The 19,436-nt window shown below is 35.6% G+C and overlaps 1 protein-coding gene across 1 annotated transcript; it reads right to left on the reverse strand.

Moving 5' to 3' along the window:
• Positions 1 to 14,026: 14,026 nt before the first annotated feature.
• On the reverse strand, positions 14,027 to 18,481 carry LOC145605076 (uncharacterized). The gene is made up of 8 exons (XM_081661094.1): positions 18,334 to 18,481; positions 17,864 to 17,887; positions 17,335 to 17,440; positions 17,165 to 17,233; positions 15,651 to 16,144; positions 15,133 to 15,394; positions 14,399 to 14,607; positions 14,027 to 14,259 (listed from the first exon to the last, which is right to left on the reverse strand). Exons 1-8 carry the CDS (start codon positions 18,336 to 18,338, stop codon positions 14,193 to 14,195), a joined length of 1,236 nt encoding a protein of 411 aa, XP_081517220.1. The 5' UTR covers positions 18,339 to 18,481; the 3' UTR covers positions 14,027 to 14,192.
• Between the last annotated feature and the right edge of the window lie 955 nt (positions 18,482 to 19,436).

Genomic DNA, 19,436 nt, shown 5'->3' on the forward strand with positions numbered 1-19,436 from the left:
AATTCTGTAATAAATGTTTTAACTTGGCTGACACATTTTTCAACATTAAATTTTGACCAATAATATCTTTAATTATCAATAAATATAAAGGGGAAAATGAATTTTGAAAACTATAATTGAAAGTATTCTAATAGGTCAATTTTATGTATTAATCACCAACATTAGTTTAAGTAATGTATGTAAATAATGCAAAAGCCAAATTGTGTAATTCACTTTGAAACAGAGGGAGTTTATTCACTAACTTTACGTTACATTAACAACTCATTTTATGATCCCCACCTATTATTTTCATCAATCACATGTTAAGAGAATTGTCAAATATTTTGAAATGAATGAAATGAACGGTAAATATGAACACAATCTGATATATTTGGAAAGATATCAATTCAATATCAACACATTAATTTTAAGATTTTTGGATATTTGATGGATCTTTTCATACATTGGATAACAATTAATTTTTGATATCAATTCGATATCAAACATTAATTTTAAGATTTTTGGATAATTAATGGATCTTTTCAAACATTGGATAACAATTACTTTTTTTTTTTTAAAAAAAAAAACAACGTAACTCCTTAGTTTCTCCGCCCCTGTATATTGCGGGTTTATGTTCCCCAATGCATATATTTCAACTTTAAGTATATTAATTTACTTAAAAAGAAAAATTATACTAGTAAAAAAAAAAATTATATTATGAAAATATTGAGACGAATCTAATAATACACCACTTATATTGGTTCATTGATACTTTTTGAACAAGTTGTCATTTGTACTTAACGGCATCTCCAAGATATTAACTGCGGGTTATCTATGTAAATTCAAAATAATAAAATCCAATACACACGTGCTATCAGAATAATACTATCAGAATAATACGACAATGATCCTCACGTGTACATAATAGTTCACGTCATTATCCCTTTTCTCCGACATTTATTCTAGGTATTCGAGTATACACTTCTCATTACACGTAAATAACTACGTGCATTTTCTTAACGAGAAACTTTTTACATGCATTGTTATCCTATAACCATAATAGTAATATCCCGTGAATGATGTAGACGGAATATGATCCTACCTTTTAAATATTACACTACTACACTTCAAAATCGTAACCATTAAGCTAGTTGTCATCCACATGACGCATAATTGTGAACACTTGTCAATTGTAACTTGTGAGGATTGTGAATTGGACATACAAAAATCATGTCTTTATAAAAAATTTGTGTATAAATAGATCAACAAAAGAGTGACAAAATTGGACAAATGCCCTTTCATTTTCATTTCATGTCTTCTCTCTCTTGTGCACCCCGCACCCGCCTAGTAACGTTTTTAATCTTCCCTTTTCAACGTCAACCAAAATTCCAGTCTACATTGTTTCTTCTTGCTGTTTACAATCAACGCAAAATTCAGATTGATTTCAACTCAAAAAGGTGAGTTCTTGAATAATGGGGTTGAATTTCCGTTGAATTTATATATACTCCTTATGAATTTTTGCATGTTTAGAATATTTATTGCACTCATTTTACACTTTTTTATTAGAATTTTGATGAAAAGTTATTGTCTTTCATGCAGATTTCATTGAAATTACTCATTAGGGTTGATTTTTAGGGTTAAATTAGTGGAATTCTGTCGTTTGTGTGTTGTGGGTAGAAGAAATTCTAGAAAATGAGTTGTGATTCGAACAGAGAATCACCCAGGAACGATAATTGTTCTGGGGTTTCACAACATCAGTCAATTTCTGATGTTGTTATGTCTGAGGGACAATCGTGTTTCGATATCGATTATAAGGCAGTAGTAAAGGAGTTGAAGGACAGGGAGGAGGTTTTGTTGAAGGAGAAAGAGGAAATTGTGGTTAGTTTGAGGGAGAGGAATGACATTTTGGAGGCTGATCTTGGGGATTGGAAGATAAAGTATTGTGTGATGGAGGAGGAATGTTGTCGATGGAAGCGCGATTATTATGAAAAGGATGATTTGTTGAGGGAATCAAGAAGGGAGGTTAAATGGGCAAAGGAGAAAGAACGGGATTTAGATCGAAAATTGTTGGAGTTGGGTGTTGAAGTGGATGAATTGAAGTTAAAAATTAAGGAAAACGAAGAAATGAATGAGGTTTTGGAGAGGAAAAAGGCTGAATTTCATGCTCAATTGCTAGAGAAATTGAAAGTAGAGAAAATGGAGGAGTTGTGTGAGGACTATAAGGATAAGAATAATCAACTTAAAAACCAAGTTAAGGCGCGGTGGGATGAATTTGAGGGCATGCGAGGGTCAAATCCGTATTTGGAGGAGTGTAAGGCTGAGTATGTCCGCGTTAAAGAGCTAAAGAAAAGTGATGAAGAGAAGGATGAGAAGATTAGGAAGCTCGTAGACGAAGTTGATAGATTGCAAGGGGAGAAAATAGAAATTAAGAAAGACAAAGATGACCTAGTGGATAAATTACAAAGAGAGAAAATAAAAATTGAGAAAGAAAGAGACAAAGACATTGAAAAACTGAAATATGAGAAAGAGGGTTTAAGTCTAAAGAACATGATGTTAGAAGCTAATTTGGTGAAGGTGAATGAGCTGGTTTCGAAGCTTGAAGGTGATATGTTCACTTTTATGTGCAAAGATTTGGAGAGAGATGCAAATTTTGCAAATGCCCCGGTTGGAAAAGTTTTTTCTGGAATCATTAAGGCTCTTGATGCAGGAGTGGCTAAAGATGGAATCCATCAGGAAGCAGGTATATGCTCGTTCGATGATGCTATTTGTATTCGATCAATATCGTGTTGCTATATATTACTTTCTTTTACGTATGTGACCCATATTTTGCAGTAAAATTTGGTTTTATGTCTTGTGAGGCTAGGCTGTTTCTTTTTTCTTTCAGCAAATATTTGGCAGAGAATGGATGCTTTTTATTTTGTTTTATTTTGGCAGTTTTGAGACAAATTAGTAGCACAAGTTCTTTGTAATGTACGATACATAGTGTGATTCGGTTCATTGATATCATGAAATGGTTATTTATTTGGTGAATAGGATTGATATTTAGTCAAAAAGAGAAACAAACTTTTATATTGATGAAGGCAAAAAAATCATTGCATCTCTTTTTTTTTTGCAAAGTGCAAGGTTTTAAGAGATCAATGTTAAGCTGTTGAGGGGCTGAGAGCATAGGTAAAGGTAATGTCATCCAAGAAAATAGAATCACTTTCTGGTCTCGAAGTATACCATTTGAGTTATTTTTAGTCTATAATCTTTTATCCCTTAATTTGGCTAGGCTCTTGACTTTACATTCATTCCGTACTTGCTGTTTCATCAAGTTCTCTTCACGTGTCTAGTTATTTAGGTTTTGAAACTAAAGGTGCAATTAAGTGTTTTGTATACAGAAACAACCACCCCCCCCCCCCTGGGAAATGAATTAATACAATGAATGATGTGGCATGTATTAGGGTTTTGGTCCTTTTGCTTAATGGCTGGTGATTATCGATGAACCCTGGTAGTGTAAATTGGGAAACCATGCATCTAAGGGGCTTATTCATTCGCTTGAATACACTGTATGTTAACCTGCTAACATGTTCTGTCCTTTGAGCAATTAAGAATATTTGGCTCGCATCTCATGTTGTATATTGCTAGTGCATACATCATTGCATGCAATTACTTGGTACATGCTTGAGGACGATCTTACCATATTGAATTTGGTGGATGCAAATGCATGCTAGGTTGGCGTTACTACTCCAGTGATTGCAAATGCATGCTAGGCTTAAAATGATGACGTGGTCATGTGTCGTTGTTTGCACGTGCTTTTGTAGATTCAATAACGCTTCATCTTGAGTGTGAAGGACTTTACATGACTCTTTCCTTGTTTAATACCTCACATCTGCTTGTTTAATCTGACTAGAATCTCGCTGCTTAGTAATTTGCTATAGGAGTTCTCAGAGTTCTTTATTAGTTTATTACTTGTGATTAGCATTGTCAAGTTCATAACAAAATTATTTTTACATGACCCTTGCAATATTAGGGTTGTTAGATCCGCCCAAAAGATACTGAAAATCCATGCAAGATTAAAATGCATGTCCCATTTTTCTTCTACTTTGATATTCATTCATTTTTATTTTGCTAATCAAATTTGCTTTCTCTTGTACATGCTGTCAATCTCATTATATACGTCACTTTTTTGTTTTATATTTTCACGTATTGAACTCATGGAAATTAAGTGAGAGATACCATAAAATGCTTTGATCATGAAACAACCTAGGTATGACAAGGCCTAAAGAAACCTGAAGTGTTGAAATATTCTAGTTTATTGATTACTTAGTTTAAAGAAGCTAGCATAGATCATTCATTATGAAAATTTGTACATTGTACTGCTGTTATGGTCACAGGCGATTTGAAGAGGGAGTATCCTGGTCCTGCTATGAGTGTGAAAAGTCGCATCTGGAGTCACAATGACACAGTATGTCAGTATTCCCTTATATATGTTAGAATTGTGCTTTTGATATAGTTGAGCAAACAAGTGAATGTTTTAGCCTGCTAGAATCTATAATTTACTTAACTTACTGATCTGTTTTGTTAATCCTTTTTATTTATGAAGAGCCATGATTCGATATCTTTAACTTTTGAAGAGTTATGTGATCTTACTATACGTGGTTATAGAAATGTGTTTCTTTACTTTCCCTTTAATAGTTTCTCTTTTATTCCAGATGCAGCTTTTGTTGCATGCATTAATGAACCTAAATGCAGTTTGAAGCCTGGAAAGCAATCTTTGGCAGCTACGGAGAGACTCAAAAGGAAATTGGATTTTGAAACTGAAACTTTAAGAGATGGCGTGGATGCTGGCAGCAAGAGGCCTACGTCTGCTGACCCTATCATCATCGACAGTGATGATGAAAACGCTGTCAAAGACAAAGGACGATGTCTTGGGAGTTTGTTAGAGCAGCGCAGGCACCTAAATAAGATAAAGAAACTGAATGTGCTGTGTGAACAAGTCAAGCAGGGAACAACACATGCTGTTTTGTCAGCTTCTAGAAGTGATCATGCACTTAACACTTCTCAGAAGCAAAAATCAGCATCACTAAAAAAATACATAGAAAAGCACGGGAGAGTAGATAGGGTGCCATTGTCGAATGGCAATGACAGTGAGCCATTGAGCCCTCGGGCTAAAGAGTTACAGACATCTTTTCAGCAAAGGCTTCATAACAATAAACTGAAATATGATATTTACTCAAAAACAATAAAAAATCTGGAATATGATATAGTCTGTGCTTTTGAACAGGACGATAGACTTTGTGCCGAGGCAGTGTGTGCATTGTATCGGTTACAAAAGTCTGTCTTATCTGGGGTGAATGGTTTGATTTGCTTAGGAAGCAAAGGATTGGAGGAATGTGACATTGGCAGGTAATTATAACTATATATTGGATTTTAATTAATTGTAGGTTTTCTGATGTGAATTATTCGATTAGTCATTTTTTTACGTTTCTCTTGTCTTCATGCAATTGCATCACTTTTACTAATGCTTCCCATGCTATAACATTAGAATACTACTTTTCACCATCAAATAAACAAATATAAACTTAAAACACTTGTTATTTTGCCTAAAACGCGTATCTTGCTTCCAGTGTGTCTGCTCTGGCGAAATTTCTTATAGATGGGGATCCAAATGGCAAAATGAAGAAGTCATTGGATCAACTACGGCAGGAAGATCTTGCAGAATGCAGACGATTTGCTGTGAAGTATAGTGAACAATTGTCTGACATGTTTAGAAAAAATGAGGATCCTCAGTTTTCTCCTGTGTCAAATTCTATGATCTGCAGTACAAGTTTCATTGATAGAATCCTCAGTTTTCTCCTGGGTTTAGGCTGATAGAATGAATTTGCTCAACTACTTTGTTAGTTCTGGAAACAGTTTCGCTCAATGCAGCTCTCTTCTGTATGTACATAATATATGTGATTAGAGCTAGTAAATGGGATGTAGTTAGGTTGTCTCAGTTGACCCCTTTCCCTTCACCATTGGCGGCATAGGGCAATGTTGTATACCTTTCACCCCATTCTGGTTTTGATTGTAAACTGCATTTTGCTCTGTATTATCGACTTTTCTGGATCTTTGAACTGAAATTTCCTTACTTATCGGTGATTTGGTCACTCATGCATGATCATTTTCTACCTTCAATGCTTTGGATTTATAGTCGCGCTAATATGGTATTAGTGTATCAGTGTATGCAATGTTTTAAATGTGAATTTTCAGCTTGTATCTACTTAAAGGTATTTCACAGCTCCACTTATCTCAATATGGAGCAGTATGGATCACATAGATCGGAGTTTCAGTTCAATTCGAAATTAAAACCTATAAAAATTACGAGTAAAATATAAGTATAATAATTTATTTCATTTGTAATCACAATGGTTTTGGATTGTATTAACAGATTTGCATTTAGTTATTTAGTTAATGCATGTATTAAAATTTCCAATCTTTTTGAGAGACATTGATTGTTATCCTGACAATACTAATTCAAGGCTCTACAAAGTTGGTGATTATGTGATTACAATCGAACAATTCGTAATATTGGTCCTTGCGAAATAAATCATACATATTACATAATTCGCACAAAGGAAAATTTTACAGAATTCAATAATATCACAATCTCTTGTTTTGCAAAATATCAATTGATGGAAAATTTTGTAAAGCTTGGATTGAATTTTATTTGTAAAATGAGTAGATGATAATTAACCTTCTGAACTTGCACAATATCATTTTTATTTTAAAATACTCTATTTGTAAGTGACAAGAATTGAAGATGGTTTATGCCAATAAGGTAGTGCTCAATGACGATTATAAATGAAGTTTACATAGATTTCTACAACAAAGAATAAAATTTTTGTAATTTTCTGACCTTTTTTGCCCAAAAATAAAAATTAACGAGATTTTTACCATGGTCCCTAATACCCTCCGGGAGTCCAATTGGGTCGAGGGAACAATTAAATATGCTCTTAAACGGTCAATTTAGCCGTTCACAACTTGTAGTGATTTCATAAACTCAATCCTACCACGGACGTTTATGACAACATATATTGATCATATATGGTTTCAAACGGCATTATATGACCCCGAGATGTATCCCTTAGGGTCTCAATGAATTTCTCCACCGGGCCCCTAAACCTCAAAATTTCCTCAAAAAACGTGGATATAGCCTTCAATTTTGTAATTTTGTAACCTTTTTTGCCCAAAATTATAAATTGACGAGATGTTTATCATGGTCCCTAATATCCTCCGGGAATCCAATTGGGTCGGTGGAACCACCCAATACGCCCTTAAACGGTCATTTTACCCGTTCACAACTTGCATCGATTTTGTAAACTCAATCCTACCACGGAGGTTTATGACAACATTTAATGATCATATTTTGGTTGCAAACAGCATTATATGACCCTAAGATGTATCCCTTAAGGTCTCAAGGCTTTTCGAAACCAGGCCCCTAAACCTCTAAATTTCCTCAATAAGCGTGGATTATAGCCTTTAATTTTGTAAATTTTAGACCTTTTTTCGCCCGCAAATAAAAATTACCAAGATGTTTACCATGCTTCCGTATACCCTCCTAGAGTCCAATTGGATTAGTGGAACCATCCAATATGCCCTTAAACGGTCATTTTACCCGTTCACAACTTGAAGCGATTTCGTAAACTCAATATTACCACGGACGTTTATGACAACAAATAATGATTAAATATGGTTTCAAACGGCATTATATGGCCCCGTGATGTATCCATTAGGGTCTTAAGGCTTTTCGCCACCGGGACTACGAGACCTCAAAATTTCCTCAAAAATCGTGGATATAGCCTTCAATTTTGTAATTTTTAGACGCTTTTTCGCCCGAAAATAAAAATTGTTGAGATGTTAACCATGATCCCTAATACCCTTCAAGAGTCCAATTGGGTTAGTGGAACCACCCAATATGCCCTTAAATGGTCATTTTACCCGTTCACAACTTGCATCGATTTTGTAAACTCAATCCTACCACGGACGTTTATGACAACATTTAATGATCATATTTTGGTTGCAAACGGCATTATATGACCCTAAGATGTATCCCTTAAGGTCTCAAGGCTTTTCGCAACCAGGCCCCTAAACCTCTAAATTTCCTCAATTAGCGTGGATTCCTTTAATTTTGTAACTTTTTGACTTTTTTTCGACCGGAAATAAAAATTGCCGAGATGTTTACCAAGGTTCCTAATACCTTCCGGGAGTCCAATTGGGTCAGTGGAACCATCCAATATACTCTTAAACAGTCATTTTACCCGTTCACAACTTGCAGTGATATCGTAAACTCAATACTAACACGGACGTTTATGACAACATATAATGATTAAATATGGTTCCAAACGGCATTATATGGCCCCGAGATGTATCCATTAGGGTATTAAGGCTTTTCGCCACTGGAACCCCAAGACCTCAAAATATCCTCAAAAAGCGTGGATTATATATAGCCTTCAATTTTGTAATTTTAGACGCTTTTTCATTCGGAAATAAAAATTACCGAGATGTTTATCATGGTCCCTAATATCCTCCAAGAGTCCTATTGGGTCGGTGTAACCACCCAACATGCCCTTAAATGGTTAAGTTACCTGTTCACAACTTAAGTGAATTCTTAAACTTAAGCCTACAACGGACGTTTATGACAACATATAATGATCATATATATGGTTTCAAACGGCATTATACGACCTCGAGATGTATCCCTTAGGGTCTCAAGGTTTTTTCCACCGGGCCCTAAAACCTCAAAATTTACACAAAAAGCGTGGATTATAGCCTTCAATTTTGTAATTTTTTAACTTTTTTTCGTCTGGAAATAAAAATTGCCGAGATGTTAACCACGGTACCTAATACCATCCGGGAGTCAAATTGGGTCGGTGGAACATCCAATACGCCCTTAAGTGGACATTTTACCCGTTCACAATTTGTAGTGATTTCGTAAACTCAAGCCTACCACGTACATTTATGACAACATATAATGATCATATATGGTTTCAAATGACATTATATGACCCCGAGATATATCCCCTAGGGTCTCAACACTTTTTGTCATCGGACCACGAAAAACCTCTAAATTTCCACAAAAAGCGTGGATTGTAGTCTTTAATTTTGTAATTTTTTTATCTCATTTCGCCCGGAAATAAAAATTGCCGAAATTTTTGCCATAAACCTTAATACCCTCCGGGGGTCTAATTGGGTCGGTGGAACCATCCAATATGCCCTTCAATGGTCATATAACCTTTTCACAACTTGTAGTGATTTCGTAAACTCAAGCCTACAATGGACGTTTATGACAACATATAATGATTATTTATGGTTTCAAACGGCATTATATGACCCAGAGATGTATCCCTTAGGGTCTCAAGGCTTTTCGCGACCGGGCCCTGAAACCTTAAAATTTGCACAAAAAACGTGGATTATAACCTTCAATTTTGTAATTTTCTAACCTTTTTTTGCCCGTAAATAAAAATTGCCGAGATGTTTACTATGGTATCTAATATCCTTCGGGAGTCAAATTGGGTCGGTGGAACCATCCAATACACCCTGAAACGGTCTTTTTACCCGTTTACAACTTGTAGTGAATTCGTAAACTCAAGCCTACCACGTACCGTTATGAAAACATATAATGATCATATATGGTTTAAAATGGCATTATATGATCCCGAGATATATCCCCTAGGGTCTCAACACTTTTCGCCATCGGGCCATAAAACCTCTAAATTTCCACAAAAAGCGTGGATTGTTGTCTTCAATTTTGTAATTCTTTGACCTTTTTTCGCCCGGAAATAAAAATTGCCAAGATTTTTACCATAGACCCTAATACCCTCCGGGAGTTCAATTGGGTCGGTGGAACAATCCAATATGCCCTTAAACGGTCATATAACCCTTTCACAACTGTATTGATATTCGTAAACTCAAGCCTACAACGGACGTTTATGACAACTTATAATGATCATATATGGTTTCAAACGGCATTATATGACCCCTGAGATGTATCCCTTAGGATCTCTAGGTTTTTCGCTACCCGGGCCCTGAAACCTCAAAATTTCCTAAAAAAGCATGGATTATAGCCTTCAATTATGTAACTTTTAGACGCTTTTTTCGCCCGAAAATAAAAATTGTTGAGATGTTTACCATGATCCCTAATACCCTCCAGGAGTCCAATTAGGTCGGTGGAACCACCCAATATGCTCTTAAACGGTCATTCTACCCGTTCACAACTTGTAGTGATTTCGTAAACTCCAGCCTATCACGTACGTTTATGACAATATATGATGATCATATATGGTTTCAAATGACTTTATATGACACCGAGATATATTTTTTAAGGTCTCAACTCTTTTCGCCACCGGGCCTCAAAACCTCATAAATTCCTAAAAAAAAACATGGATTTTAACCTTCTATATTGTAATTTTTAACCTTTTTTCGCCCGGAATTAAAAATTGCCGAGATGTTTACCATGGTTCCTAATACCCTCTAATAGTCCACTTGGGTCGGTGGAACCACCCAATATGCCCTTAAACACTCATTCTACCCGTTCGCAACTTGCACCAATTTTGTAAACCTAAGCCTACCACGGGCGTTTATGACAACGTATAATGATCATATATGGTTTTAAACGGAATTATATGACCCCGAGATGTATCCATTAGGGTCTTAAGGCTTTTCACCACCGGGCCTCGAAACCTCTAAATTTCCTCAATAAGCGTGGATTATAGCCTGTAATTTTATAATTTTTTTACTTTTTTTCGCCCACAAATAAAAATTACCAAGATGTTTACCATGGTCCCTAATACCCTCCGAGAGTCCAATTGGGTCAGTGGAACCACCCAATATGCCCTTAAACGGTCATTTTACCCGTTCACAACTTTTAGTGATTTCGTAAACTCAATACTACTACGGATGTTTATGATAACATATAATGATTACATATGGTTTCAAACGGCATTTTATGACCCCAAGATGTATCTAATAGGGTCTTAAGGTTTTTCGCTACCGGGCCTCGAGACCTCAAAATTTCCTCAAAAAGTGTGGATTATAGCCTTCAAATTTGTAATTTTTTGACGTTTTTTCGCCCGAAGATAAAAATTGCTGAGATGTTTACCATGGTCCCTAATACCCTCCGGGAGTCCAATTGGGTCGGTGGAACCACCAAATATGCCTTAAATGGTCATTTTACCTGTTCACAACTTGTAGTGATTTCGTAAACTCAAGCCTACCACGGACGTTTATGACAACATATAATAATCATGTATGGTTTCAAACGACATTATGACCCCGAGATGTATCCCTTAGGGTCTTAAGGTTTTTCGCCACCGGGCCCCGAAACCTCAAAATTTCATCAAAAAACGTGGATTTGAGCCTTCAATTTTGTAATTTTTTGACCTTTTTTCGCCCGAAAATAAAAATTGTCGAGATGTATACTATGGTCCCTAATACCATCCGGGAGTCCAATTGGGTAGGTGGAACCATCCAATATGTCCTTAAACGGTCATTTTACCCGTTCACAATTTGAAGTAATTTCGTAAACTCAAGCCTACCATGGACGTTTATGACAACATATAATGATCATATATGGTTTCAAACAACATTATTTGACACTGTGATATATCCCCTAGGGTCTCAACACTTTTCGCCATCGGGCCCCAAAACCTCAAAATTTCCTCAAAAAGCGTGGATTAGTTCAATTTTGTAATTTTTTTTGACATGTTTAGCCAGAAAATAAAAATTTCCGAGATATTTACCATGGTCCCTAATACCCTCTGGGAGTCCAATTGGGTCGGTAGAACCATCCAATATGTCCTGAAACGATCATTTTACCCGTTCGCAACTTGCACCGATTTTGTAAACTCAAGCCTACCACGTACGTTTATGACAATATATAATGATCATATATGGTTTCAAACGGCATTATATGACCCCCGAGATGTATCCCTTAGGGTCTCAAGGCTTTCGCCACCGAGCCCCGAAACCTCAAAATTTCATCAAAAAACGTGGATTATAGCCTTCAATTTTGTAATTTTTTGACCTTTTATCGCCCGAAAATAATAATTGCCGAGATGGTTGCCATGGTCGCTAATACCATCCGAGAGTCCAATTGGGTCGGTGAAACCATCCAATATGCCATTAAACGGTCATTTTACCGGTCACAACTTGTAGTGATTTTGTAAACTTAAGCCTACTACGTACGTTTATGACAACGTATAATGACCCCGAGATATGTTCCCTAGGATCTCAACACTTATTTCCACCGGGCCCCGAAATCTCAAAATTTCCTCAAAAAGTGTGGATTATAGCTTGAGCTATCAAAACCTGACCCGACCCGAGAACCCGACCAAAACCGACAGTGCTCTTAACCTATTCTGTACTCAAACAATGGGGTGATTCTATTGACCTGTAACCTAACCCGATCTTAGCCGAAAGTCGATTTGATCCAATACTTGATGACCTGAACTCGAACCTGCACCCGACCAAATAGTAACTGTCAACCGATTAAATCCGACCCGAAAACAATCCGAACCCGAACTAATACCCGAACCAATTAAAACCTGAATTCGAGTCATGGAAGATTTAATAAAATTTTATATAGCCTTTATCTAGCTTATATAGTGGTATAATTTTGTAAACCCTCAATCCGATTTAATAAAATCTTTTGTTCAGCTTATATTCCTTTTGTTCTCTATTACTCTTATATAAATAGGCTTAATAAAATCTTGATGATGCTTGATCAAATTATGGAAGGCGTAATTATATAGTTCAACTTGGCCATATCGATATTTATTAGAATTGAGCTTGAACCAAAACTCGATTCAACACTAACCTGAACCCGAATGTACCATCTTGTTAACCCATCCAAACCCGACTCAACACAACCCGAACTTGAAATTGAACCCAGTCTGATTTTAACTCGAATTGAACCCGACCTAAATCTGAAAAGGTGAACTACCCGTTATTACTTGAACTGAAATTGACCCGACCTGAACCTGATCTGAAGCTAGATTGACCCGACATAACCTGATCCTGATTTAACTCGAGACCTAATTTGACCCGACCCAAACCCGACTTAAATACCCCAATTGACAGCTCTAATTACAACCAGTAAAAGTATCCATTTTGCGAGTTACAACCATAACTTTTTATTTTTGCAAACTACAACCAAAAAAGTCACCAAACATTTTAAACTACATCAAAATCCGATTTTTGACCACTTTTACTGAAAAGTAACGTCATTAATCATTTATTAATATAATAGATAACCCAAAGCCAATATTGGTTTGGAATCAATTATTGATATAATGACATCATATTCCCTCAAAAATATAATGACATCATATTAAAATGGCCAGAAATTGAATTTTAGTTGTAGTTTAATACTTTAAAATTTGCTGTGATTTTTTTGTTGTAATTTCCAAAAATAAAAATTAACAATTCTAACCCGCAAAATAGGTAATTTTACCGGTTGTAATTAAGGAAATTTTCCTAAGTTAAAATATGTTTGTATCTTCTGGCGTTTTGTTCAAGTACCTTTAAATCAGTAAAACTAGAACTAGTCATTAACACTTGACCATAGGATATATGGCTAATATCTGAAGAAACATTGTAAATGGTTTGCATTGCAGACATAATCACATAAAATGCCCATTGCTATCATAAAAAACACCTATAAGAATAGTAATAAATGGCTCATTACCCCTAACAAGCACTTCAAGTAATGCAGATGATGCAAAACCTGCTTAATTTTTTAGACGGTGATTGAAAACAATTGGATTGAACATGATGTGCTCTTATTCCTAACAAGCACTTCGGGTAATGCAAATTATGCAAAACCTGATACTCCATGTCTTAGAGGAATATCGAAACTGATTGGATTGAACATGATATTACCAGCTCCAAACAGGCAATTCTTGAGACAACAATTGATCCAAGACATAAACAAAAATGTAAAATAACTTCGTAATTTGCTGCAATGACAGCTTTAAAAACCATTTCAAGATACAAAACCGATCAATGGGGTATAACAAACTCATGGTAGATAGGAAACGAAAGATTATTGCAAATACCCAAATCGTGTCATCAGAAATTCAAAAACACAACATCAAATATTTTCATGGTCCTAGCAAGGGCGCACAAAGCGTTAAAGGACAAAGAGAACTTGAAGGACAGGTAGGGGAACTCCTACAATAATACTGATGAGTTCATTCTTCCTCCTCTGCCTCTTCCAGCCATTTCACAAAGGGCTCAAGTGACTTCACAAAAGTTTGCCTGGAAAATCACCAAATGCAAAGAAGAATGTCAAATACCAACAAGTGATCTGAATCAGCAGCAATTAATTCAGAAATCAGATGTGAGAGACATCAAAGAGCACTTCAAAGAATTTATGATCTGGATTTGAAAACTTTACCTTCCCTTGGGATTTGTTCCTTTACGGAACCAGTGCAAGATGGTGTCTTCTGCAAGCACATCCTGGTCATACAAAGATCTGACTATTTCTGGGAACAATTTCATCAATTTAGCATCCTCATAGCATTGGATCTGGACTTTGTATATGAGTTCCAATTCAAGCTTTCCACTGGTACAGTAGGAATTTAAGAGCTTTGCCCAGGTTTTGACCTATCAGATTAGAAATATAACTGCATCAGATGAGAAAGCTTAAAGTCTCATTGGTACGCCAATACAATAGTGTGTTATTAAAGCTAAAATCATAAAAATGATAGCAAAAGCGGCGAACTAATTGCAGGCACATAGAGTAGCTTCAAGAGGCACATCATGCTATTTTGGGGCCATAATTATCTATCACATAAAGCATTTAATCTCATGCAGACTTGTAAATACAGATAAGTACATCATTATTTAGAAGGGGGGAGAGACCAGAACCTCAGTGTTATGATCAAGTTGTTAAGTGGGCTAATTAACAAAAATGAGATTACAACTAAAATTCACAAGCTCAAACACTGATACTACGCCAACAATATTCAACAAGAATAACAACAATCCTCTACTTAAAATATAGGAATCAAAATTTTGCAATTTTGGCCCAACAAAAGTGACCATGTCTAAATATCATTTTATGTGCTAAGCAAAAGTGACAACCTAAAATAATAAGGCTTAAGCATTGAGCGTGAATCCAAAGCATACCTGGCGCAGTGCAGTATTAGCATTCTGCTGTTGATTTTTCCCAGACCACTGCACAGCATCCATTATAACATCCCATAAGAGGCGCACAATCTCGATATCAGGGAGCTTAGACTCTTTCACGTGATGTTTCACAGTTTCAATCACTTCTTCTACATCAGCTTCCTCTGCTATCTGAGTCGTTAATGCAGACTTCATTTCTGCCAGCTTCAGCTCAAATAATTTTTTCTCATTGTACTGGACCAATGGAACAAGGCCTTCCTTTCTGAAAAAGGAGAATTAGCTATCAAGTTGACAGCAAGGAAAGGTAGGAGAACACAATTTGATATATATATCAAGTGCCTGACTAACTTGAAGTAAAAAAATTGTAGTACTAAACTGTAACACCCATGGAAAACCAGTATACTACAAAGCTTGAAAACACAAGACAAAGTTGACTAATACTATACTGAAACATAGACTTCTAAAATAACATTCAATGCAGGGAAAATAAAAACATAAAAACAGAGGAGAGAACTCACGTGAAGTGTTCAGAAAAGGCCTCAGGAGATCTCTTAGAAGATGGGAAAAAGTCCAGAAGTTTATCTTCAACTTTACCACGCTTCAGGAGGGCAATCAAGTCATCTAGTGTGTTATCCACAAGAAACTCCTTAAAAAATTCTGTCAAAAATGTAAGAACTAGCCCCTTTGCCACGAGATTGTCCTTGAGGAGGGGTTGGAACACTGTTTCTGGTGGCAAACCTGACAGCTTCTGGGAGAAAGTAAGAGCAGTGAATATTGCCAATTTTTTCCTTTCATTGTCTTCAAAAAGCTCCAAAGACTGTAAGAATCTTCGCATGACATTTTCAAGGTACTTGATAAGGAACGGCCTTCGGCGCAAAATCTTCTGTATAAAGAATACAGATGGCAAAATATCTTCACGTGTGGGCTCACAATGAATTACAGAGTAAGTGTGGCGCTCCCCCTCATCAGGTTTGGTTGTTCCAGGCTGTGTGCGGCCCCCAGTAAAGATAACCTGCATATAAGAATTGTTACATTCTGCGCAGTGTGAAATTTTTTAAAAAGTGCCAGACTTAAAATTGCATACAGAATGTCCCGGAGTGGCAATCTAAGAATTCAGTTAATATCAAGAAATAGTCAAATGACATGTGTAAGACAGAGATAATACAAGAGTTTCATTCTCAACTTCTAACACTTCATAAACATCTCAGAAAACAAAGCAACAGATAAACCCCTAAACCAACCAAAAGAGTGCATACATCTTGCCCCTTCCCCTGCAGCTTAACAAAAAATCGTGCACATCTAATAAAACATAAGAAAACAATGCTACCTACATCATGTAATGTTTAACTAACGTTTTTTGGGCCATTCCAAACTTTTGCACAATTTATAGATTTATGATACGAAGTACTAAATTTACATTTATAAAATTGTAATCATATGGACCAGTTCCTTAATATCCTTTTTTATTTTATTTTTAACAAACATATTGGAGAAAAAGGGGCACCAGATGTAATTTGAAATGAAACATGGGCGACTAGAGCATGCACCAAGTCCTAAAGGGTCATGTTGATAAACAAATGGAACTTCTAGAAGATCCTTGATGCTGTTAGTGTTACATTACATGGCAGAATTGCAAAAGGGTGAATGAATATACTGAGTTTCCATCTCACCCCTATTCCTTTCACCCTAGAAGTAGATTCCACAGCAATAAATCTGTTTATTCATTTCACAAAAGAGTTGTGACTGATGGCAGACAAACACTGAATGGATGAAGTCTATTTTCAGTTTCAAAACACATCAGCTATTGCTCTACTCATATTTAGAAGCTACCACTTGGAAGAGAAAGCAAGCATGACTAACACAAGAAACATTTCTCAACACAGTAACAGCCTTAAAGGCACTTCCATAGGTAGGGCTAAGTAAAAACATGCCATTGATACCTATGTAAAGCACACAAACCAAAATAGCAGAATATAGCATAAATATGCTTGCACTAAACTCCATCACCATCTAGTATGTATAAGATGCTTGCCTCAAAGAAAGTATCCCCGTATCTTGAAAAGTCGAGTTCTGAAGATTCAATGCTCTTTGCGATAAGTTCCTGCAGATAGTATATATGGTGTTAGATCACTGTGCATTTACATAGCAATGTCTATTCAGAATTTAAACGCAGCTGGTGATAAAAAATGGGCATATAATTACCAGATCACCAGCATTATCCAAATATATCTGGACCACTGCATCTGAAAATGCTGCAGGGTCCAGAGGAGCTGCGATATTCCGTTTGCGGGTCTTGATCCGCGTACCACTAAAGATGATAAACAAATCAGTGGATGAGTATTTACACACAAAACAATCAATAGAAACTTCAAAAATAATCTCTGTTAACAATTTTATAAACAAGACACCTATACTAAAATAAAGAAGCTCATAAAGACCAATATCCAGCATAAGTACAGTGATTAAACATGAAAAATTACTTTCATAATAATACTCATTTATTTATCTGGTCAGTCAAAGGTTCAATTACTTAATCAATCACATCGCGAAAGCTCACATAATCATAAATTAATACACCTAACCTAACCCTTCCTCCAAATCAAAAACAAAACAAACCCTAATCAATTACATACATTATGATTCAGTAGATAGTGACACCTCAAATGAAAAACCCCAACTGTCAACAACAAACTAATAATTAAAATTTAAAATTAAAGATAATGAAACTCACCCTAGAGTGGGTCTCTCCTTCGAGCTGCAACAAAAACAAAAGGAAAAACATTATTAATCAGCCAAAAATAAAATCAATCAATCAATAAAGAAGACAATTAAATCCCTTAAACCAATCTTTCTTTATATTTAATCAGGCAAAATCAATCAATTTAACAGATAATTCAAGAAAACAACATAGAAAACCCTAAATTCACAATTCAAAAGAAACCCTAGCTGAAGAAATGGGGAAAATCAATCAATTCCCACAAAAACTAAACAATCAAACAATTAAATAAAAACCCAATCAAATTACCAGACCATACTCGATCGTGCGGTGATTAATAAACAAATAAATAAGCAAAACTGCGTAAAATTATCTTATCATAATAAAAGAAGAAAATAGATCTAGAAAAAGGAAAACCCCAATTAAAATGAAGAAAAAATCAGAGAAAAAAGGGGGGAAATTAAAAAGAGGGAAGATGAAATTACCTCATAAACAAGGCGTCGACGGATCGAAATAAGTGAGCGAGTTTCTGAGTATTTTCGAAGCTGTGAAGAAGAGAGAGAAAGATGAAAGAGGAGGCGGAGAGAAAGAGAGAGAAAGAAATGGAAGAAATGGAAAAACTAAGGATACCCAAACTTATATCAGTATAAAATATTTTTTTTGTTCTCTCGATAATTGCACCTCAGATTAGATATTTTTGGGAGAAAAGCTTACGGTAAGGGTTGTTGCCCTTGATCGGGTAAAACTCACTGATCGACAAGTGATTTTGTTTCTTGACTTTTCACGAGTAATGAAGAACGAGTATGTTATTTTTGTATCTTCCGTGAGATTATTTTTAGTTGTAGCTTAATTTCTACGGTCCTTAACCTATGTTGTAAACATATCTTGGTCCGTATTTGAATAAACGCGTCATTTTGACAGGTATTGATCATTGATTTATGTAACTTTTTATTTATTACACTAATAAAAAGTGATATTATGAAAATATACGTGACTAATTCAACCATAACAACATTTGATTTTTGTATTAGTAAAAAATCAAATTAAAGTTAGATATTACTCAAATAATGAAATAATTGTTATGGAATAACAGGGATAATATATTAAAGAGGTAGGTCCTAGGCCTAATATAGAATGCAAATGATCATTAGAACAAAAAAGAATAGACTAATGTAAAGGAGTATTAAAAAAAATAAAGAATAACACAAACTTTTATATATAGCTGACCACACCGTGTAGCTCGTTATATAAGGGTTACTTTGTTAATGGTATATGAGCTACTTAGTATTATAAAGTATTTCGCCAGTGTTATAGGGATTAGCCGGTTAGTGTTAGAGGTTACTCACTAGATATTACAGGGGTTAATTATAGGGGTTACTTTATTCAGCAACATGGTGTAACTAGCCGCGTGGTCAACCATGATCGCCTCCAATGAGCTGTAAATATCAATGCCATCCCACCCTTGAATCTTCACTATAGTAGTAGGGTGATAAAAGTATGGAGTTATGGACAAGTGTAGGGAGTAATTAATTAATTAAGCATGCAAGATATTAGAAATATCTGGGCTTTTCTCTCCACCCCGCCTTGG

Source organism: Chenopodium album, chromosome 22 (genome assembly GCF_948465745.1).
Source record: "Chenopodium album chromosome 22, dcCheAlbu1.1, whole genome shotgun sequence".
Lineage (NCBI taxonomy): Eukaryota > Viridiplantae > Streptophyta > Magnoliopsida > Caryophyllales > Amaranthaceae > Chenopodium > Chenopodium album.

Excerpts from the sequence above, each read along its gene's own strand:
- LOC145605076 (XM_081661094.1), bottom strand. Across the intron at positions 17,441-17,863 it reads AAGGAGAGACCCACTCTAGG|TGGTACGCGGATCAAGACCC; the intron begins GTGAGTTTCATT and ends TATCATCTTTAG. Across the intron at positions 14,608-15,132 it reads CTAATACTGCACTGCGCCAG|GTCAAAACCTGGGCAAAGCT; the intron begins GTATGCTTTGGA and ends CTAATCTGATAG.